This window comes from Coregonus lavaretus (genome assembly GCF_964263955.1).
Source record: "Coregonus lavaretus genome assembly, chromosome: 1".
NCBI classification, from domain to species: Eukaryota; Metazoa; Chordata; class Actinopteri; order Salmoniformes; family Salmonidae; genus Coregonus; species Coregonus lavaretus.
The window spans coordinates 31,704,756-31,728,454 of record NC_139988.1 but is presented as its reverse complement, the minus strand read 5'-3'; the positions used below and the strand labels follow the sequence as shown (position 1 = coordinate 31,728,454).

The 23,699-nt window shown below is 44.4% G+C and overlaps 1 protein-coding gene and 1 pseudogene across 2 annotated transcripts; both read right to left on the bottom strand.

The window, feature by feature from the left end:
* Window positions 1-4,371: 4,371 nt before the first annotated feature.
* Window positions 4,372-10,005, bottom strand: LOC311134943 (small ribosomal subunit protein eS24). Its single transcript, XM_084168716.1, has 5 exons — window positions 9,965-10,005; window positions 7,317-7,382; window positions 6,876-7,085; window positions 6,505-6,618; window positions 4,372-4,450 (listed from the first exon to the last, which is right to left on the bottom strand). Exons 1-5 carry the CDS (start codon window positions 9,965-9,967, stop codon window positions 4,448-4,450), a joined length of 396 nt encoding a protein of 131 aa, XP_084024842.1. The 5' UTR covers window positions 9,968-10,005; the 3' UTR covers window positions 4,372-4,447.
* A 2,432-nt stretch (window positions 10,006-12,437) lies between these two features.
* On the bottom strand, window positions 12,438-14,331 carry LOC311133038 (pyroglutamylated RF-amide peptide receptor-like; annotated as a pseudogene). The gene is made up of 3 exons: window positions 14,324-14,331; window positions 14,098-14,195; window positions 12,438-12,814 (listed from the first exon to the last, which is right to left on the bottom strand). The product of its transcript is annotated as a pyroglutamylated RF-amide peptide receptor-like (transcript).
* Window positions 14,332-23,699: the final 9,368 nt, after the last annotated feature.

Genomic DNA, 23,699 nt, shown 5'->3' with positions numbered 1-23,699 from the left:
GAGAGAGAGAGAGAGAGAGAGAGAGAGAGAGAGAGAGAGAGAGAGAGAAGAGAGAAGAGAGAAGAGAGAAGAGAGAAGAGAGAAGAGAGAAGAGAGAGAGAGAGAGAGAGAGAGAGAGAGAGAGAGAGAGAGAGAGAGAGAGAGAGAGAGAGAGAGAGACATTGATCCCCCGGTACTATAATCACTTTATTTAGACTCTCCCTCTCTCTCTCCCAGGGTATTTCAATGCAACTTACCCCAGAAAGGTCACACTAAAACAAAGGAGAAGTGTTCTGTTCCAAAGACTGGCTGCGTCCCAAATGGCACCCTTTTCCCTATATAGTGCATTACTTTTGGCCAGAGCTCCAAGTCACTGACAAGGATGATAACCCACAGTAACGCATCGCTCAGACCAGACAAGTGGCATATTTTCCAATTGACACAACACACTGAATGAAAACTGAGAGGGACAGACAGGGCGACAAGTGAAATGACTGCAGTCAGACATTAGAGCGTTACCAACATGTCTCACCTCTCTTCTACTCCGTTGTCTGTCTCTGTTGTGCAACCGCCGCCACAGACCCAGGGTGCATCTCAAGTCTAGCACGGCTTCCTCCCCTCATCTCCTCTCCTTATGGTTTCCTCTCTACTCCATCTGGCTTCCTTTCCTCGTCTCCTCTCCCCCTGCATTGATCCATAAACAAAGGAATGGTGAAAGCAATACAGTGGAAGCCTACTGGGAAGGAAAGGAGACAAGAGAAGGAGATTAAGGATAGGAAGCAACTTTAATCTATTGAGTTGTACCTCTCCCAAGTGTGTCAAACTGTGGGTGACTGTGCTGTTGCTCAATATATTATTGACTGAGGCTTCAGAAAATTGCTGTAGTGACACTGTGGATGTAGGTATTTCTTCGTACCACAACCCTGCCCCCATTCTGTCCTTTCTCTGCTATTCCTGAGGATTGCCATGCATATTGAATCAAGCCTGCCGCTGGGAGGGAGCGTGTTTGTGTGTGTCTTTTACAAAGTATCAACCCCTGACAGATAGGGAAAGAGAGCCCTCGTGTGGCAATGTATGTTACTACAACCTGTGTGTGTGTGTGTGTCATCAACGCTAACCGCTCTACATTCGTGTTTCTCAATCCATTCCTAGCCTGGCTAGGGTTTGCACATTTATGTGCCAGCCCAGCACTATAATTCAACACATCGAGGGCTAGGTAAGCACAAAAACGGCTATCCTGTTAGCCTCCCACAGGAATGGATTGCACAGCTCTATTACAAACCACTAAGCACAGGAGTTCTACTAGGTCTATGATAACATCAGTTTGCACTGCATCCTTTGGCTCGTTAATTTACATTAAAATCCTGTAAAACCCTTGTAACTGGGCCCACACTAGTCTTTGTAAGGATAATAATAATTATTATGCCTTGGGTAGTAGGGGCATCTGCTTAGACAATAAACATTGCTGTGTCCCAAATGTAATGCAATGCAAACCTCCTCGGAGGTCCAGAGGGGATATGTGTCACTAACTGCACGTATGTGCATATTTGATTAGCGTGTACTGCTATGCTATGCTAATGATGAAAGAAAATGCAATGCCTCCAAAGAGATGTCATTCACAGTCTCATAATGCTGTCTAGCTACACTCAATGAGTGTGGTGCCAGAAGAAATCCAGGGTGCCCTCTCATGTTTAATTAACTGCAAATCATATTCTTCATATTTTTGTTGAAATGATGAGAATGTAGGTGGTTGGGTGCTGGGGGTGCTGGTTACCCAACTAAAAAAACGATGTCCTGTTGAAGTACCCTGATTATCAGCGAAAGTAACTGTTACTTTATGTACTAGCTGATGTATATCGTGTTTGCCAGAGTTAGGTGGTGAAGGTCTGGGCGCACCTGTTTTCATAACTACCCAGTTATACCAAAAGCTAGCCTCGTTAAACTAGCCTGATCTTGCAAGCTCACATTCTGTTTCACGTCACGTGTCAAATTGACAAAAAGTTCAGAGCGGATTGAATATGAATGTACAGGTTGAATCTCTGAATCAATGTGTTGACGCATTAGTCTCAGCATCGTAGCACCATCAGCTTGGCTCTGAACTCCCCAAGGTCACACAGAGGTTCTTCGCAGTCTGGAAGGTGGACATAACAATGGAGTTTGTCGACAGTGATGGAGGTCTTGGAGCTGGCAAGCCTCCCCCCAGGAACGAATAGCAGTGCAATATTGTTGAGCTTCAGGTGGTGGGCCAACATCAAATCAGAGATGTCTGCCAGCCTCACAGAAATCATACCTGTCAGGCCAGGGATGTGTGAGCAAGAGTTGAGTGTCATCAGCATAACAGTGATGAGACTGAGGTTGTGAGAGAAGGACCAGGTGAGTTTGTGTAGAGAACCAAGGGGGGACCTAGTAATGAGACCTTGGGGACAGCAGTAGTAAGGGTAAGGTGCCAGGTATGATGCCAACAAAAAGAGTGCATAGCGGAGACGTATCACAGAGTCCCCTGTAGCTCAGTTGGTAGAGCATGGCGCTTGCAACACCAGGGTTGTGGGTTCGTTTCCCACGGGGGGCCAGTATGAAAAATGTATGCACTAACTGTAAGTCGCTCTGGATAAGAGCGTCTGCTAAATGACTAAAATGTAAAAATGTATCAGCATGAGGTGCAGCAGTAGTAGTCTCTGCATCATAGCACCATTAGTTCGGCTCTGAACTCACACAAAGGTTCTTCAGTCTGGGAGGTGGACACAATGGAACCATTTAGACAGAGCACTTCATTTATGTCTTATCATTGTGAGAAAAGACATTGGAAATATTCAGGTCATAAGCACTGAAGAAATGTCTATACAGAGAAAAACAGACTGGACCAGTGTATAAGACTATCACAGGCTATAAAAAACATGCGTTTTCTATAAAAAAAAATGTGTTCCATCTTTTTTTTTTGAAATGCAAGAGAAAGGCCACAATATAATATTGCAGTTTAGGCGTAATTTCGATTTTGCCCACTAGATGGCAGCAGTGTGCAAAGTTTCAGATTGATCCAGTGAAGCGCTGCAATACTTGACTATTTTGTATCAAGTCTGCCCAAATGTGCCGAATTGGTCAATTGATACATTTTCCAACTACATAACTATAGAGAACATACAAAAATGATATGGTAATACAAAATGTAAGTTTACACACTCCCAGGAATGTCATACATGATGGCTCATTAGCTTATACACTAACTTTCACATATCTAGATGGCCGGGCGGTTATACACTAACTTTCACACATCTAGATGGCCGGGCGGGGTGGGTGTGGAGCCACAGACAGCAGGGGTTCAAACTGTAGAACAAAGTTCCTACATTTGAATATAAAAATTAATTTTATCAAACAAAACCATGCTACATTTTATCTCTGGGACCTTAATGTCAGTACATTATTTACCTTCAGAGGTGAATGTATCAAACCAGTTGCCGTGATAGGTTTTGTTTTTGTTGTGCACTCTCCTCAAACAATAGCATGGAATTTTTTCACTGTAATAGCTACTGTAAATTGGACAGTGCAGTTAGATTAACAATAATTTAAGCTTTCTGCCCATATAAGACATGTATATATCCTGGAAAGTTTGCTGTTACTCACAACAGTCACGCTAATCACATTAGCGCACGTTAGCTCAACCGTCCTGTATACGGGACACCGATCCTGTAGATGTTAAATGGGAACACCATTCAACAGTATTGAAAGGAGAATATAGCCATAGCCAACAATAGACATCTGGTCAGGAGGCTGTTAATGCAATATTTGCTCAAATTGAGCGGATGCATTGATTGGTTGTCAAATGTTTTTCCTGGGGGGGTTGAAACCAACAGTTCGGGGGCTGTTTGTGTGAGAAGACAAGAGGAGAACCAACCAGTAACAGCACAGCCACTGTCATTATCGACGCATCATGCCAAAAGCATCAAAACAGCCTTTCCAGACTGTGTCTCCCGAGTGGCGCAGTGGTCTAAGGCACTGCATCGCAGTGCTAGCTGTGCCGCTAGAGATCCTGGTTCAAATCCAGACTCTGTCGTAGCCGGCTGTGACCGGGAGACCCATGGGGCGGCGCACAATTGGCCCAGGGTAGGGGATGTAGAGCATGGTGTTTGCAACGCCAGGGTTGTGGGTTCGATTCCCACAGGGGACAAGTATGATTTTTTTTTTTTAAATAATGTAAGTTGCTCTGGATAAGTGTGTCCAGTTGCTCTGGATAAGAGTGTCTGGTAAATGTAAGTCGGAAAGAGTTTGGTATGAGCCAGACTACCACTATCCCAAGAACTACTTTGAACATAACCATCTTCAAGCAAATGTACGTGTACAGACACAAATATACATGCTTTTCAGTCCAGGACATGTAGCAGAAATGAGGAACACAGGACAGTTTGACTTTTTTTATTCGATGACAATATACAAGAACATCTTGAGCACGAGGAACATCCCTGATTCTCTGGGCTCACTGCAGGGAAACACAGAGGAAGAGAAGTTAGTTTACCTACAAAACTGAAATTCACCATCTCCATCTACAACTCTACTCAAGGGGGTGGGGGCAACTCAACTAAAGGAAGCGGGGTAATTGGGCTGAGGGTTCGTAGGGTAATAGTATTGAAATTGGGAACAGATGCATTTGCTAGAGATGGAGCTCAACCTACAAGTTTTTTTAATAGTAAATGCATCCAAATGAAAACTGCAATATTACAGTTTAACTGACTTTTTCAGCTCAGTGAAGAATGTATTGGGCAGTAGAGTATAAAATAATATCAAAGTATATTTCAAAGTACACTGTATTAAATTAAACATTCCTAAATGAAAGTAGGAACTTTAAGGTTTCAGAGAAAAGTCGTATGAGTAGACAGTTGTCTCACATCGAGACAGTGGACTATAAATTATTATCCTAGACATGCTTTAATAAACAACCCCCAAAGGTCGCCGCTCATAACGCATGTTAGCATAACTGTACCGAGCTGTTGACCAATACATAGTTATAGTAAAATAGTTTAACAGCAGAATAAGAATGGTAACTTTTTAGAAGCAGAGTAGTGGTGCAATTAAATCGTTTTTTTGTTGATATGACGTTAGTTGATATTATAATATTCGTCAGAGTATAAGTACCAGCCAGGGTAGGTTTAGGAGTTTGGGGGGAAAAAAGGGGATGGAAGATGGGTTGAAATAGTAAGGATGGGTACTGGTAGTTAAGGTTGATGGAAGACTACAGGTGAGATCTCTACAGGTGAGGTACCAGGAGATAAGATTCAATGTGCATTTCAACACAATAATATAGCACACCATGCCCCTTTTGCTTTATACCTGTAACAGACACCTCATTTCTGTAAAAAAATCCATGGGAGGCAAAATAAAAGGCAAAAGGATGAAGAAAGAAAGTAATGTTAAGGTCTTTTACTTAAAATACTTCACACTCCTATAGTAGATCTCTGAATGTCATAATTTGTAAGTCGCTCTGGATAAGAGCGTCTGCTAAATGATGTAAATGTAAATAAGATTTGCGCCATAGATTCATCTAATTCAGTTGGGACCGATTCCACCCAGGGAAATAATACGAAGGCTAAACTGAATGCTGAGCACCAGATGTGGACATGTCAATAAATGCACACAAATGCAGCTTCTAGAAAAGTCCCTCAATACATTCCTGGGGGATCCCTGGGGATGCACATTTGTGTTTTAGCCCAGCACTAAGACTTGATTAGTTTAATTATGCGTGTTAGTACTGGGCTAAAACAAAAATGTGTACTCCATTGGGGTCCTCCAGGATTGAATTGAGAAACTGCTCTAGTTTCTAATCTTTCAGAGATCCACTAGGCGACCTACTATTGAGTCTTAGGTCCACACTATACGGTTCAATCTGGGATCTAAACCACTATTAGTGCTCAGTTCACACTCGCCAACATTAGGGTCATGAGTTAGCTGCTCATTCTAAGTATTAACTGGTAGGTGACTGAACTGAAACCAAGTGTGGATGTTCGATAAATACACATGTAAAAAGGCACCGTAGCTTTTTTGGTTATATAATGGGAAGATGGGGATGAAGTCTAACAGGAGTTAGCTAGGAACATCACTCCTAAGTATTATTATCTGCACAGAGCAGTTAGTCTACTGATGAAAACAACATTTACCTTCTAAAGTCCCAAGGAACAGTAGATAAGAGAAGATGACAATGCATATTAAAACAGTAACAACATATAAATAAAGGCAGAACTAACAGACTTGGGAAGAAGGAAAGATTTGCATGTAATTAATTATTAACTAATACGAAATAAGTGACACTTGGGGTGTGTTTCAATAATCTTAAGAAGCTCCCTCTATCTGCACTGATGTGAATTTCTCTTCGGTGAAAGCATAGCCTACATCTAGCAGCCATCCAGTATTATGCATTCATCAACTCAGCCTTTTACAGTGCAGATGGAGAATAAAAGGAGCTACTGTAAAAATGTGACTAATGAAATGCACCCATCCTTGAACAAGAGGAATGTACCATAGGGAGAATGGCCACATTACCTTTTTGCCAGCAGCGCCCACACTGGCTTTCTTGGTGCCTCGTACTTTCTTCATTCTGTTCTTGCGTTCCTTGCGCTGTTTTCTGGAGGACTTCTTCTTCTCATAGAGACCATGCTGTGAGAACAGAGAAAACCAAACATTTTAACTAAACAGCACTGCTTCCATTGTGTGTAGGTTATCGTTCCATTAGTCAGCATCAATGTGGGCACCACTGGCAGACAATACGTGACAATGATGGGACCCATAGAAACTATGCACAGACCTGGAGTCATACAAATAGAGAATATAGCCTAAAAACAGCTATATCCATTCAATTGGTGCATTCCACAAGCTAAGCCCCACTTGTTTCCATTTTCCCAGCATCCACTCACCCTGGCCAGTCTGTGCTTGGGCTCGTTTTTCTTAGCGTAGTCGAGAGAGTCGTAGACCATGGCGAAGCCCGTCGTCTTGCCGCCACCAAACTGGGTCCTGAAGCCGAACACGAACACCACGTCGGGGGTGGTCTTGTACATCTTGGCCAGCTTCTCCCGGATCTCAGTCTTGGGGACTGTGGCTTTGCCCGGATGGAGGACATCGACAACCTAGAAACGGAGACAATGGAAACAGGTTTTAGACCATGCAGCACTAGGAAACTAGCACACTGGTGATCTTGATGCTTCCTAACATTTAATAGATAATTTAATCAATAGACCATCAGGGCAGATCATGACGGTCTTTTGCTCTACTGATAGAGGTCAGCTGAACACTCAGTATGAAGAGATGAGGTCATGTTTTGGTGGTATACGTGGTAGGAAAGAAACATTTTGGCTTACCATTTGCTTCCTCTGAAGCAGCCGGTTTGTCATGAACTTCCGGGTTCTGACTGTCACTGTGTCGTTCTGAAAGTAGATGGGGAACAGAGTTTAGGGACCTTACATCTAGATGCTATATACAAGTAGCAAGACAAGTAGTATACAGCAACACAAGTATTAACACAAGACATTGCCTTTGTCAGGTAGCAAGCCAATTAGCAGGCCAAAAAGAAAAGTTACTTGTTGCATGACAATTCCACATCAGATCACAAATCTGTAGCTCAGTTGGTAGAGCATGGCGCTTGCAACGCCAGGGTTGTGGGTTTGTTTCCCACGGGGGGCCAGTATGAAAATGTATGCACTCACTAACTGTAAGTCGCTCTGGATAAGAGCGTCTGCTAAATTACTAAAATGTAAATGTAAATCAACTGTTATTCGTCACATGCTTTGTAAACGACAGGTGTAGACTAACAGTGAAATGCTTAATTACGGGCCCTTAACAACAATGCAGAGAGACAGACAATAGAGAAATAATATGAAAGTAATAACATGTAATAAAAGTAAAACACAATGACTAACAATAACTTGACTATATACACACCGTACCAGCATCGAGTCCATGTGCCCGGGTACGAGGTAATTGAGTTAGATATGTACATATAACTAGGAATAAAGTGACTAGGCAAAAGGATAGATAAACAGCAGCAGCAGGCAGCGCATGTGACGAGTCAAAAAGTTAGTCCAAAAAGGGTCAATGCAGATAGTCCGGGTAGCTATTTGGTTAACTATTTTACAAACTATTTAACAGTCTTGTGGCTTGGGGTTAGAAGCTGTTCAGGGTCCTGTTAGTTCCAGACTTGGTGCACAGGCACCGCTTGCCATTACATTTAAATAATAATAATAATAATATGCCATTTAGCAGACGCTTTTATCCAAAGCGACTTACAGTCATGCGTGCATAAATTTTTGTGTATGGGTGGTCCCGGGGATCGAACCCACTACCTTGGCGTTACAAGCGCCGTGCTCTACCAGCTGAGCTACAGAGGACCACTTACATTTAAGTAATTTAGCAGATGCTCTTATCCAGAACGACTTACAGTTAGTGAGTGCATACATTATTATTATTGATTGTTTTTTCATACTGGCCCCCGGTGGGAATTGAACCCACAACCCTGCCGTTGCAAACGCCATGCTCTACCAACTGAGCTACATCCCTGCCGGCCATTCCCTCCCCTACCCTGGACGACGCAGGGCCAATTATGCGCCGCCCCATGGGTCTCCTGGTCGCCATGTGATAGCAGAGAGAACAGTTTATGACTTCGGTCACTGGAGTGACAATTTTTAGGGCCTTCCTCTGACACCGCCTGGTATAGAGATCCTGGATGGCAGGGAGCTTGGCCCCAGTGATGTACTGGGGAGCTTGGCCCCAGTGATGTACTGGGCCGTATGCACTACCTTCTGTAGCGCCTTGCGGTCGGATGCCAAGCAGTTCCCATATCAAGCGCTGATGCAGCCATTGAAGATGCTCTCAATAGTGCAGCTGTAGAACTTTGAGGATCTGAGGGCCCATGCCAAATCTTCTCAGCCTCCTGAGCGGGAAGAGGCTTTGTCGTGCCCTCTTTACGACTGTGTTGGTGTGTGTGGACCATGATAGATCCTTAGTGATGTGGACCCCGAAGAACTTGAAGCTCTCGACCCGCTCTACTACAGCCCAGTCGATGTGAATGGGGGCGTGTTCGGCCCTCCATTTCCTGTAGTCCACGATCAGCTCCTGTGTCTTGTTGATGTTGAGGGAGCGGTTGTTCTCCTGGCACCACACTGCCAGGTATCTGACCTCTTCCCAATAGGCTGTCTCATCATTGATCAGGCCTACCACCATCGTGTTATCAAACTTATCATGCCATGCAACAAGTAGCTGGCCAACTACCTTACCTTCGATTTAGCTACCTACATAGGTAACATTTAGTAGTTAGCTAGATACCTGAACAGTATGCCCAAAACCAAATCATACCGACAGGTTGCTGCATCACTAACAACCTAGCTAGCTAGCCAGCCAAGGTAAGTGTTAACTAACTAGCTTCCATCTACTCAGATCTTGTGAACTAACCACTTCAAACACCTGAGCACTTCTGGACAGATTGATTACATGGTACATGACGAAGACAATGCATTTGTGGTAACTTAGCGTTAGTTATCTTGTGGGAACTAGCTAGCTAGTTTCCAGAATCCTAATATCACTTTACAAGTGGCATGCTGTGCCTGGGAGACTCACTAGCCACAACAGTCGAGGACACCTTGCTAGCACATACCTTAGCATGTAGCTAGCCATATTGCCTGTGCTGGCCAAATAATAGTATTATACAAGACTGGACAAAACCACAATGTAGCCGCCAACACGTAGTAGTAGAAAATTAGAAGCCATGTGTTACAAAATTACTGAATGGTTTGTACAACTAACTGAACAGGCGGTCCAACAGCCGAGCGCTAGGCTAGGCCACCGAAATGAATCAGTTCATCAAGGACCAAAAATAATTTTACCATTTCAATATTCTAATATTCTTACAGGAATGGCTTATACATGTATTTGGACTTCATGATTTTAACAACGATGAAAGGATGGTGATGATAAACAAAGGATTTAATTCTACATTTTATGCCACAAGACTCACCATCTTGACATCAGCCTCTCAGGGACGAGGAAAAGGAGGAAGGACCCGCAGACGGCCAACCAAACGCCTGAATGGAAGCGGTGCGACCTGAATACTTGCCTGACTAAAAGTAAATTCAGATTATTTAAGAGACCACAGAGGGAAATAGAACGTATATTTTTTATGTATTATTTTCTCAAGTGTATATGACTATAGATCAAACGTCACTCAATCAAATACATGCCCATATAATTTTGGCTAAACACATGAACGTATGCAATATAGTAAGAATAACATGTTTGTTGATTACAAATGTATTAATTGATGACCATTTTATTCATATAGCAGCTACACATTTATGCCCTGATGCCCTCCATAAGGTGTATAAGGTGCAATTCCTACCTGTACCGCTAGATGTCAGTCAAGTAGCGTCAATGACAGCCTGGTCAGAGATACTTTTGAGGAGATGGAAAGCTCCATTTGAATCGTATTAACGTCCATTGTGTATGTTGCCCATGCGTCGTCAAGGGGCCGCGCGGTGCATTCTATGAGATTCTGGGACAAGGAGAGCTCTCCTTCGAGGAATGAATTGGAGTCAATTTCAAGTTTCAAGTTTTGAATGTCATGTGCACAAGTACAGTGAAGTGCCTTTCTTGCAAGCTCCAAACCTAGCAATGCAGTAATCAATATCAATGTGGCACAAAAAATTACATAAGGTAGGACAAAAACACAGGAGAAATAAGAAATAAGAAGAACAGGAGAAAGTAAGAAGCTATATACAGGGTCAGTTCCAATACCATATTTACAATGTGCAGGGATACTGGAGTGATAGAGGTAGATATGCATAGGGGTAAGGTAACTAGGCATCAGGATATATGTGTAGCAGCAGGCCTACTACCTCCGTGTCCTAAGCAAACTTGATGATGGTGTTGGAGTTTAGCGTTTTCATGCAGCTGTGGGTGAACTGGGAGTACAGGAGGGGACTACGCGTACACCCCTGTGGGGTCTCCGTGTTGAAGGTCAGTGTGGTGGAGGTGATGTTGCCTACCCTCACCACCTGGGGTCGGCTCGTCAGGAAGTCCAAGATCCAGTTGCAGAGGGAGGTGTTCAGTCCCAGGGTCCTAAGCTTGGTGATGAGCTTGGGTGGGACATTGCATTCTCGCATTGGTATTCCTCTTATCTAGGTGGGTGAAGGCAGTGTGGAGTGCAATTGAGATTGCGTCGTCTATGGATCTGTTGGAGCGGTATGCAAATTGGAGTGGGTCTAGGGTGTCTGGGATGATGGAGTTGATGTGTGCCATAACCAGCATATCAAAGCACTTCATGATTACAGATGTGAGTGCTACTGGGCGGCAATCATTGGGGCGCTAGTTAAAAAACCCAACATTAGCATGAATTTCGTCAATAAGAAGTACAACATTACACATATTTTCCGAGATGTGACATAGTTAACTTGTTCTCTGTAATGTCGTATAGCTTTGGAATTGTGACATTACGTTTCAAGGAAAATAGGCAGGTTTCTTGACTCATACCCTGACTTTGAGAAGGGATTGCGTGATGATTAGCTTAGCAACCGCGTGACGCAGCATGAATACGGTCGACAGTCTGCTGGGTGAGGCGCTGTATGTTCCTCTATTCATAGCCCAATGGGATTCTTATCTCCTTATTTCTCTAATATCTCTGGCCCGGTGCATGACTTGGGTCATGGATGAAAATACATACATTTTCACAGTGTCCACTACTATTTTGTAGGGTCTTCACTCTTCACATACCAGTACGCACAGGCAACGTGGTTCATGGAGGGTCATGGGTGCAGAGGTTAATTCAATTTATGGAAATAAATGCTTTTTATAAATTATGTTTTGTTGTTGCATTTAGCTGCCATTCAAGTGGATTTGTCCAAGTAAACTCCCACATCCCACTTGATTAGAAATGCAGCATTAGCCCAACAAACCAAGTCTGCCTGCTTATGGTCCACACTGTTGTTTACAAAGTATTGGAATTCAATATTCTGGACCATCAGAACTAGATACCTTTGGACCACATTCTTAACAACTGAGTCACACAGGACCACGGATTTCACATATTGAAAGGCAGGAGAAACTTTCCTACAGTCAGTTTTCAAAGGGAGTGCTATAAAATCAGATAGACCCTGAGTGGAGAAAGAAGTAAGGTAGATAAATACAATATGGATGATTGATGCCACATATTCTCTCTCCAGAGTCCAGAGTTGCATGTCTGTGGTCACACAGGAGTAGAGCGAGAATATCCATAATTTTTCAGATACATATCTAATACAGAAAAGAAACCCAGACACTGATGAACATATGGTCTTACAAGGTGAGGTGTCCTTTTAAAGTGAGGTGAGCATGACTGGTCATTTCATTTGATTTATTTAACCAGGGGTCATCAACCACTTGATCCAATTGCAACCTCACTGTTAGTGAACAGAAGCCCCAAATCTTATCTAGGCCTATCTACATCTGCCTTCCACTCATGTCTGTGGCTCACACGTCACAAATGAGATCTTCTACTCTGCATAGGATGAAGCTGTGTTTAGCTGTGAGGTACCATTCTCAATCCCACCAGTATGTGTCCTGGTGGTCTGTACGATACTGTCTTCCAAGATGGCCGCCTCTTGTCTGTCCCTCGGCCTAGTAAAACAGACATGTAGTTTGGACCTGCTGGTGACGTCTAGAAATCCAACCCTCTGGTGTGGCCGTCTGCAGCACTGGGAGAAGGTGAAGACACAGTTCTTCTGAACGTTCTCATTCATGAAGGCGTAGACGATAGGGTTGTTGAAGGAGTTGGAGAAGCCGATGGCCATGATCATGTTCACCGTGATGTCGTTGAACCGCTCATCCAGGTAATCTGAGGATGGGAATAATAATGGGGGATTTACAGTGGGGGAAAAAAGTATTTAGTCAGCCACCAATTGTGCAAGTTCTCCCACTTAAAAAGATGAGAGAGGCCTGTAATTTTCATCATAGGTACACGTCAACTATGACAGACAAAATGAGAGAAAAAAAATCCAGAAAATCACATTGTAGGATATTTAATGAATTTATTTGCAAATTATGGTGGAAAATAAGTATTTGGTCAATAACTAAAGTTTCTCAATACTTTGTTATATACCCTTTGTTGGCAATGACACAGGTCAAACGTTTTCTGTAAGTCTTCACAAGGTTTTCACACACTGTTGCTGGTATTTTGGCCCATTCCTCCATGCAGATCTCCTCTAGAGCAGTGATGTTTTGGGGCTGTCGCTGGGCAACACGGACTTTCAACTCCCTCCAAAGATTTTCTATGGGGTTGAGATCTGGAGACTGGCTAGGCCACTCCAGGACCTTGAAATGCTTCTTACGAAGCCACTCCTTCGTTGCCCGGGCGGTGTGTTTGGGATCATTGTCATGCTGAAAGACCCAGCCACGTTTCATCTTCAATGCCCTTGCTGATGGAAGGAGGTTTTCACTCAAAATCTCACGATACATGGCCCCATTCATTCTTTCCTTTACACGGATCAGTCGTCCTGGTCCCTTTGCAGAAAAACAGCCCCAAAGCATGATGTTTCCACCCCCATGCTTCACAGTAGGTATGGTGTTCTTTGGATGCAACTCCGCATTCTTTGTCCTCCAAACACGACGAGTTGAGTTTTTACCAAAAAGTTCTATTTTGGTTTCATCTGACCATATGACATTCTCCCAATCCTCTTCTGGATCATCCAAATGCACTCTAGCAAACTTCAGACGGGCCTGGACATGTACTGGCTTAAGCAGGGGGACACGTCTGGCACTGCAGGATTTGAGTCCCTGGCGGCGTAGTGTGTTACTGATGGTAGGCTTTGTTACTTTGGTCCCAGCTCTCTGCAGGTCATTCACTAGGTCCCCCCGTGTGGTTCTGGGATTTTTGCTCACCGTTCTAATAAAATAGAGCATTTGTCATAACTTCTTTCCAGTCTCCCCCATTATGTTTTTTTTTTATAACAGCAATAAACAAACAATAGGACGCAAAGTATCCTCTCCATGCTCCCTTGGGCCTCCATCTCTGGGTCTCACTTCCAATCATATGAATCCATAATTTAAATCAACTTTCAGATCAACTGAAGGATGCAAAGGAGAGAAGTCTCTTGCTATTGGCTACTCAGACAGACTTACTGTACTCAGAGAGAATGGGGACGGTGTGGAACGGGGCCTAGCACACAGAGAACAGCACCACAATGGTAATCAGCATCTTGATGGCTCTCCTCTTCCTCCTATCTCCATCACACCAACAAAGAAGACAAGAAACATGTTTATTTGTCACATACACAGATGAGCAGATGTTAAAGCAGGGGCAGCGAAATGCTTGTTTCTAGCTCCAGCAGTGCAGTAAGTGTCTAACAGTACCATACTAATACACATATCAGAACGAGCAATAGCAGGACGAGCAATGTCCGAGTCCTGAATATAAATATGTGGTGTGTATAGACAGTGTATAAGTAGGAAAAGGTATGTACAGCAGTAGTAGTTATATAGGAGGAGCTATGTCGAGAATACAGTATGTACATATACATACTGGTCCTCTGTAGCTCAGCTGGTAGAGAACGGCACTTGTAACGCCAAGGTAGTGGGTTCGATCCCCGGGACCACCCATACACAAAAATGTATGCACGCATGACTGTAAGTCGCTTTGGATAAAAGCGTCTGCTAAATGGCATATTATTATTATATTATATAAAGTGAGTAATCGATTAGCTTAATTTCTCAGAGATCATATTCAATTCTAACAAAATAATGTTGCAGAATTGCTAATCTTATCTGTTTCTAACTACAGAAACGATTTCAGAACAATAAACATTATTAAAGTGACCAGTGTTCAATGACTATATACTGTACATACGGCAGTTACTAAGGTGCAGGGCAGAGTACCGGACAGAGGCAGGCTAATGATGACTGTTCAACAGTCTGATGGCCTGTAGATAGGCTGAGGTCCTTGATTATCTTCTTGGCCTTCCTGCTGTAGATGTCCTGGAGGGCAGGCAGTGTGCCCCCGGTGGTGCGTTGGGCTGACCGCACCACCCTCTAGAGAGCCCTACGGTTGTCGGCGGTGCAGTTGCCATACCAGGCAGTGATACAGCCTGACAGAAGGCACTTGATGGTGTATCTGTAGCAGGGACCATCTCAGGTCCCCAGTAATGTGCACGCAGAGGAACTTGAAGCTTTTGACCCTCTCCACTACGGCCCTGTCGATGTGGTGGGGGCGTGCTCTCTCTGCCGTCTCATGTAGTCCACGATCAGCTCCTTTCGTTTTGTTGACGTTGAGGGAGAGGTTATTTTCCTGGCACAACTCCGCTAGGGCTCTCACCTCCTCCCTGTAGGTTGTCTCGTCGTTGTTGGTAATCAGGCCTTAGCTAAAAGGGTTAAGGTTAGGGTTAGGGGAAAGGTTAGCTAACATGCTAAGTAGTTGCAAAGTAGCTAAAAAGTAGTAAGTAGTTGCAAAGTTGCTAATTAGCTAAAATGCTAATGTTGTCAGTGATGACATTCAAACACACAACCTTTGGATTGCTAGACGTTCTCATTATTGTTGGGATCTATTTTCTTATAATTAGATGTGATGCCTAGCTTAAAAAGAATACATTAATGATTAAACATAATAGGTTTGTGCTGTACTGATATAGATTGTTTAACATAACAAGCTGTGACTAATGTGAGGAACCGTTAGGGGGGAGGCTGAGATAGACTTGTGACACATACACACACACTGCCTCTTTGTTAAACCGCTCAAGGACATGTGTACTGCAACAATGAAGAAGAGGAAACTATGTCTGAGGTTGCTGACTCTCGAGACAAGTTGCAAAAAACAACTAATGCCCGGCAACAGTGAAGCGCCAAGAGGCTGGGACCAGCCTGAGCGCCAACGATAGGTTGACTAAGTTTAAACCACGCTCAGCCTCTACTCTGATAGGCCTGCCTGGAGCAGGAACTATCTCTGTCAGAGTATCAAAAGAAGAACTTTGGGTTGGGACAGTTAGTTCTCTGTTAGCCCTGTGAGGTGTTACAGTGAGCCCGTATATACGAAGATTGCATTTACCATTTATTCGCTTGACTAATTATATTAATAAAAAAGCTGAGAATATATTCAGTGACTTAGTGTTAAATTCTGTTCTGATACCAGATTCGAATTACGCAACTTAACATTATACACCCACCCATCCACCCATTATTTGTTTTTACTTTAGTAACCTTCTGTCTTGTAACCATCAGGGGCTCAACTTTGGTTTTAGAAGTGGGGGGGACATATATTTTTTAAAATCCAGTCTAAACACTCCAAACAGCCTACCTGACTGCTCGGAGGCGTCCGCATGGTCCTAAAGCACACCGGTGCCTAGTTTTGTATCACATTCCAATGATAAAACTGGGCGGGACAAAAATGCTATTTCAGAATGTGGGGGGGACATGTCGTCCCCAGTGAAAGTTGCGCCCCTGAGTAAATACTACAGTATTATCCCACCAAAAAACACTGTAGTAAATACTACAGAAATGTCTGCAAAAACACTATAGTTGACAAAAACACTATATTTCTTTAACTATAGTAAATACTACAGTATTTAATTTGCATATACCCTGACCATTCCCCTCCCCCATATCCCAATTTGTACCACCCGTAAGTCAGATACCTACATGCCAAGTATAGACCATATATTGTTTTCCTAATGGAAAGTTACAGAGGCACAAATATCATAATGATTTATTTCAGCTTTTATTTATTTCATCACATTCCCAGTGGGTCAGAAGTTTAAATACACTCAATTAGTATTTGGTAGCATTACCTTTTAAATTGTTTAACTTGGGTCAAACATTTCGGGTTGCCTTCCACAAGCTTCCCACAATAACTTGGGTGAATTTTGGCCCATTCCTCCTGACAGAGCTGGTGTAATTGAGTCAGGTTTGTAGGCCTCCTTGCTCTAACATGCTTTTTCAGTTCTGCCCACACATTTTCTATAGGATTGAGGTCAGGGCTTTGTGATAGCCACTCCAATACCTTGACTTGGTTGTCCTTAAGCCATTTTGCCACAACTTTGGAAGTATGCTTGTGGTCATTGTCCATTTGGAAGACCCATTTGCGACCAAGCTTTAACTTCCTGACTGATGTCTTGAGATGTTGCTTCAATATATCCACATAATTTTCCTTCCTCATGATGCCATCTATTTTGTGAAGTGCACCAGTCCCTCCTGCAGCAAAGCACCCCCACAGCATGACGCTGCCACCCCGTGCTTCACGGTTGGGATGGTGGGACCCCCTTTTTCCTCCAAGGACCCCCTTTTTCCTCCAAACATAACGATGGTTATTATGGCCAAACAGTTCTATTTTTGTTTAATCAGACCAGAGGACATTTCTCAAAAAAGTACGATTTTTGTCCCGATGTGCAGTTGCAAACCGTAGTCTGGCTTTTTTATGGCGGTTTTGTAGCAGTGGCTTCTTCCTTACTGAGCGGCCCTATCAGGTTATGTCGATATAGGACTCGTTTTACTGTGGATATAGATACTTTTATACCTGTTTCCTCCAGCATCTTCACAAGGTCCTTTGCTATTGTTCTGGGATTGATTTGCATTTTTTCGCACCAAAGTACGTTCATCTCTAGGAGACAGAACGCGTGTCCTTCCTGAGTGGTATGACAGCTGCATGGTCCCATGGTGTTTATACTTGCGTACTATTGTTTGTACAGATGAACGTGGTACCTTCAGGTGTTTGGAAATTTCTCCCAAGGATGAACCAGACTTGTGGAGGTCTACAATTGTTTTTCTGAGGTCTGAGGTCTTTGATTTTCCCATGATGTCAAGCAAAGAAGCACTGAGTTTGAAGGTAGGCCTTGAAATACATCCACAGGTACACCTCCAATTGACTCAAATGATGTCAATTAGCCTATCAGAAGCTTCTAAAGCCATGACATCATTTTTCTGGAATTTTCCAAGCTGTTTAAAGGCACAGTCAACTTAGTGTATATAAACTTCTGACCCACTGGAATTGTGATACAGTGAATTATAAGTGAAATAATCTGTCTGTAAACAATTGTTGGAAAAATGACTTGTGTCATGCACAAAGTAGATGTCCTAACCGACTTGCCAAAACTATAGTTTGTTAACAAGAAATATGTGGAGTGGTTGAAAAACGAATTTTAAATACTCCAACCTAAATGTACGTAAACTTCCGACTTCAACTGTACTTCGTTTGTGAGTATGGGCGTATGCGTGTGTATATGTGAGAATAGGAGTCTGCATGTGTATGAGGTGTGTGTGTGTGTGTGTTTTGTGTAAGTAGGTCTATCTTTGTCTGTTAGTACAGGAGATGGCTGTTCAACAGTCTGATGGCCTGGAGATAGAAGCTGTTTTTCAGTTTTTCGGTCCCCGCTTTGATGCAGCTGTAATGTCTCTCTACATTACTTTGTTATGCACTTTGCTGTCTTCAAACCTAGACTAATCATATTTGAAAATATGAAATGTGATATCCCTACTTCTGCATATGAAAGCTATGGGTTTTAATCAAAAGTTGTCTTGGTCTAGTTGACACTTTGATGTGCACATTTAATAGGACCGTCTGTCATTTAATTGCTTTTTCTCTGTCTTCGTAGAATGCACTTACTATCTCCTTTGGAAAGTTAGTTTTCTAACTTTACTGATCTAGAATTCTGATAGTGTTTCGTTGTTTGGATAAACCCCAGGGAACCCCAATTTCACTGCATTGATTTGGTCCCCAGTCCTTTCCTATGTGGGCAGACTCCCAGCAATTTATGGATTCAGTTGTTGTGCCAATAATTTCCACTGCGCTTCACAAACCTAGACAACAGTTTCATTTGAAGCTAGAAAACAGTTTGATCAAAATATAATGAATGTCCAATTACCCAACACAGTCATATAACGAGTTGTTTGGTGGCTTTAGAACACTTTTCGTACCCTCTACGGGAGACCACCTGTGTGTGTGTGTGTGTGTGTGTATGCCAATGCACTAGTATTCTCAGGCATTGTCTTAGGGGCCAGGGCAGACTTACTCCTCTGATTATGCCTGTTATAAACAAGGTTTCAGCAGGAAGAAAATAACAATCGGTTTCTTTCTGTAAGATTGGGTGTAATCATAGACTCATTCCAAATCCCCAGATGTGTCTAGTCCTGCCTGGTCTCTCAGGGAGGTGGACAACAGTAATGTTTTGTTTTGTATGAATAGGAGCCTCAGGGGACTAAAGTAGGCTATGTTTATGTTTTAAAACTTCCTCATCCAGCTCAACCTCTAAAACCAACACACCAACAGTCTCCTACCGTCTTACCACCTTCTTGGCTACCTATACCCTACACTTTCACTAATGATTCATTGAGCACTAACCAGCTATCCAGCTGTGACTGTGAAAACTATTTCAGATCATGAAACAGGCATAGCAATATAAGTATGTTAGCTCCTTTCATTTTTCAGAACTGATTTATTAATTGGATAGGTGGTGGAATGTATTCGAAAATGCAATTATATTCCACTAATCTGCATGTTCATATTCAGTCTACATCAACTCTGTTACTAAATGTGTAATATTGATTTGATATGTTCTGGCTGAGATCAAAGCACAGTGGACCCACGGAGCAGTCGAGGCTAGAAGTGTGTAAGTGTTGACTCAAATCTTATTACACCGGATTAGGTTCATGGTTCGATCAAATGTCATGGACTTTTAATGATCAAATTGTATTCAAAGCCACTTTTCCCGATGAGTTTTTCTCCTGGATGTAGCTTTACTTTACTTGACTGTATCTACCCAAGCATTTCTACATTGTAAAGAGTGCCTGGAATTATTTGTTTCTCCTCTACCTGCTTGACTTTTACTTTCTGTCGATAAATGATAATGCTCTGTAAAGAGAAGGCTTTATACAGAGATCTTGCTACACAGAGTAATCTCATGTAGACTATACTATATTAATTATCTGTCTGACCAGAGTTTAATTTTTAACTTGTAAAGACGTCATGGTATCGTTACGTGAAATACCGTATTTGCAAAATGCTTCACTTTTGTAATAACTAGGGCCATAGAAATTATTTTGTAAATAAAAAATGACTGAATAAAAAAGACACCTTTGGATGTTCTGCTGGAGCTAGTTTAGGGGTCTTCCACTGGTAAGCACCTTTTGTAAGGGCACAACAGCAGGAGTTGGTATAGTCAACCTGGTATCTGAAACCAGCAGTTCTGGTTGCCGGCAGTACATAGGCCTGATAAAAAAATACTTAAAGACTGACACTGACAAAGCCAGTGCCTGACACAGACGCTGACCTCTATGCTTCAGTACTGATGTTGTCACGTTCGTTGAATGACGGGACAGACCAAGGCGCAGCGTGATATACGTACATGTTTATTAACGTAATAAACACTCGACAATACAATAAACAAAACGAAACGTGAAGTCCAAGGTAGCACACACAACATACCTTACAAGGAACAAGATCCCACAACTAGACAGTGCCAATAGGCTGCCTAAGTATGGTCCCCAATCAGAGACAACGAGCGACAGCTGCCTCTGATTGGGAACCACACCGGCCAACATAGATCCACACATACCAGATCGACAACATAGAAAAAGCACAACAAGGAATATACACACCCTGACTCAACATATAAGCGTCCCCTGAGTCAGGGCGTGACAGTACCCCCCCCCCCCCCCCCAAAGGTGCGGACTCCGACCGCACAACCTAAACATAACAGGGTAGGGGCCGGGTGGGCATTCCGCCTCGGAGGCGGATCCGGCTCGGGGCGTGACGACCTCTCATTCTCCGCCTCCCTGTTGCGCCCCTGGTCTGGTCTGGACCTCGGCGCGCTGCTTCCCCTCTCCTTCCTCCCACGATACGCCAGGCCCTGTCTGGACCCTGGTGTGGGAGACACCGAACCTGGAGAGGGGCTGACATCATGGTCTGGACTGGAGCCGCTGACCGGAGCTGGACTGGGCACCGGTGGAGCGGACTGCTCTGGCTCCGGAGTGGAGCCGCTGACCGAAGCTGGATCAGGCACCGGTGGAGCGGACTGCTCTGGCTCCGGAGTGGAGCCGCTGACCGGAGCTGGACTGGACCCCGGTGGAGCGGACTGCTCTGGCTCCGGAGTGGCGCAGCTGACCGGAGCTGGATCAGGCACCGGTGGAGCGGACTGCTCTGGCTCCGGAGTGGAACAGCTGATCGGCACTGGATCAGGCACCGGTGGAGTGGACTGCTCTGGCTCCGGAGTGGAGCAGCTGACCGGTGCCGGACAAGGCACCGGTGGAACGGGCACGAGCCATGCCGGACTGGACAAACGCACCACTGGTCTGGTGCGAGGAGCAGGCACGGGCCGGACCGGACTAGGAACACGCACCACTGGCTTGGTGCGAGGGACAGGAACAGGCCGGGCCGGACTGGCGACGCGCACCACTGGCTTGGTGCGAGGAGCAGGAACAGGCCGGGCCAGACTGGCGACACGCACCACTGGCTTGGTGTGAGGAGCAGGAACAGGCCGGGCCGGGCTGGCGACGTGCACCACTGGCTTGGTGCGAGGAGCAGGAACAGGCGGGGCCGGACTGGCGACGCGCACCACTGGCTTGGTGCGAGGAGCAGGAACAGGCCGGACCGGACTGTGAAGGCGGGCTGGAGATCTGGAGCGGGGAGCTGGCACAACCCGTCCTGGCTGGCTGCCCACTTTCGCACTACACGTGCGGGGCGCTGGCACAGGACGCACTGGGCTGGGCTGTGCACGCGCACTGGCGATACAGTTCTTAGAACTGGCGCAGGAAATGCGGGACCGAGGAGGCGTACTGGAGACCAGGAGTGTTGAGCCGGCACACCCCGTCCTGGCTGGATGCCCATCTTCGCACGGCACGTGCGTGGTGCAAGCACAGGACGTACAGGACTGTGCCGGTGCACTGGCGACACAGTACGTAGCTCCGCATAACACGGAGCTTGCCCAGTCATACGCCTCTTCGTGTGAGTACGGGGAGTTGGCTCTGCTCTAACCCTAGGTTCCGCCAACCACCCAGTGTGCCCCCCCAAAAATATTTTATTGGGGCTGCTTCTCGGGCTTCCTCCTCGACCGGCCTCCTCCGTGTTGCCGTTGCTCCTCTCCTGTCTGGGCATCTACCTTAGCCCATGGTCCTTTCCCCGCAAATATCTCCTCCCATGACCACAAATTGGCCACCTGTGACATGGCCATCCGCTCCGCCTGGGCACGCTGCTTGGTCCTCGTTTGGTGGGATCTTCTGTCACGTTCGTTGAATGACGGGACAGACCAAGGCGCAGCGTGATATACGTACATGTTTATTAACGTAATAAACACTTGACAAAACAATAAACGAAACGTGAAGTGAAGTCCAAGGTAGCACACACAACATACCTTACAAAGAACAAGATCCCACAACTAGACAGTGCCAATAGGCTGCCTAAGTATGGTCCCCAATCAGAGACAACGAGCGACAGCTGCCTCTGATTGGGAACCACACCGGCCAACAGATCCACACATACCAGATCGACAACATAGAAAAAGCACAACAAGGAATATACACACCCTGACTCAACATATAAGCGTCCCCTGAGTCAGGGCGTAACAGATGTACTTTGTTGTATACTAATCCTGTCTCCATACAGTCTTGTATAAAGCCTTATTCTCCCCATGTCTTTTCAATGGGCTCAAGTAATGATGAATCAGAAAAGGACAGTCTAATATTGGCTTCCAGTTCGGAGAGTCAAAAATAATATCAGTAAGAACCAAGAACTGTATGCAGACATTTAATTAACTGACTTATTTGGAAATGTATTAATTCATTGGCACAATATCATCCACTTAATCTTTTAAAAGAGAAATAGGCACTGGGAAAGTTGATATATGACATAACATCCATCTGTAGGCTACATGCATAGCACTTTGTTTTAAGCTTCAAATTGTTCCCATGTTCTTACCCAAACTGCAAACAGCAATACCCCTCAAAAACAGGGATGTCGATTCACATGGGATAAGTATTATCAGAGGACCAAAAAACAGTAGGTTATTCTTCTGGCTGGAATTATTACTCTCCCTCCATGTGAAAATTACTGATGTGACAGAAGGATCTAAAGAGAAGATTATCTCTGTGACTGTGATCAAAAAAGGAAGACTCTTCAATGTATGCAGTGTCCCAAAGTGTGACAAACAAACTGGGGGAAATAGATTGCAGTATGTGGAGTCTTTTGTTTCTTTTTATTGGACATACTGTGTACACTCTAATCTCCAGCACCTGCTCAAAGCAATTGGATATATGTACAGTGAGGGAAGAAAGTATTTGATCCCCTGCTAGGCCACTCCAGGACCTTAATGTGCTTCTTCTCGAGCCACTCCTTTGTTGCCTTGGCCGTGTGTTTTGGGTCATTGTCATGCTGGAATACCCATCCACGACCCATTTTCAATGCCCTGGCTGAGGGAAGGAGGTTCTCACCCAAGATTTGACGGTACATGGCCCCGTCCATTGTCCCTTTGATGCGGTGAAGTTGTCCTGTCCCCTTAGCAGAAAAACACCCCCAAAGCATAATGTTTCCACCTCCATGTTTGACGGTGGGGATGGTGTTCTTGGGGTCATGGGCAGCATTCCTCCTCCTACAAACACGGCGAGTTGAGTTGATGCCAAAGAGCTCAATTTTGGTCTCATCTGACCACAACACTTTCACCCAGTTCTCCTCTGAATCATTCAGATGTTCATTGGCAAACTTCAGACGGGCCTGTATATGTGCTTTCTTGAGCAGGGGGACCTTGCGGGCG

What these genes read in the sequence shown, in the direction of transcription:
- LOC311134943 (XM_084168716.1), bottom strand. An exon ending in TGCTTCAGAGGAAGCAAATG is followed by an intron (nt 7,086 to 7,316) that starts GTAAGCCAAAAT and finishes CTCCGTTTCTAG; the next exon opens with GTTGTCGATGTCCTCCATCC. An exon ending in CCAAGCACAGACTGGCCAGG is followed by an intron (nt 6,619 to 6,875) that starts GTGAGTGGATGC and finishes CTGTTCTCACAG; the next exon opens with CATGGTCTCTATGAGAAGAA.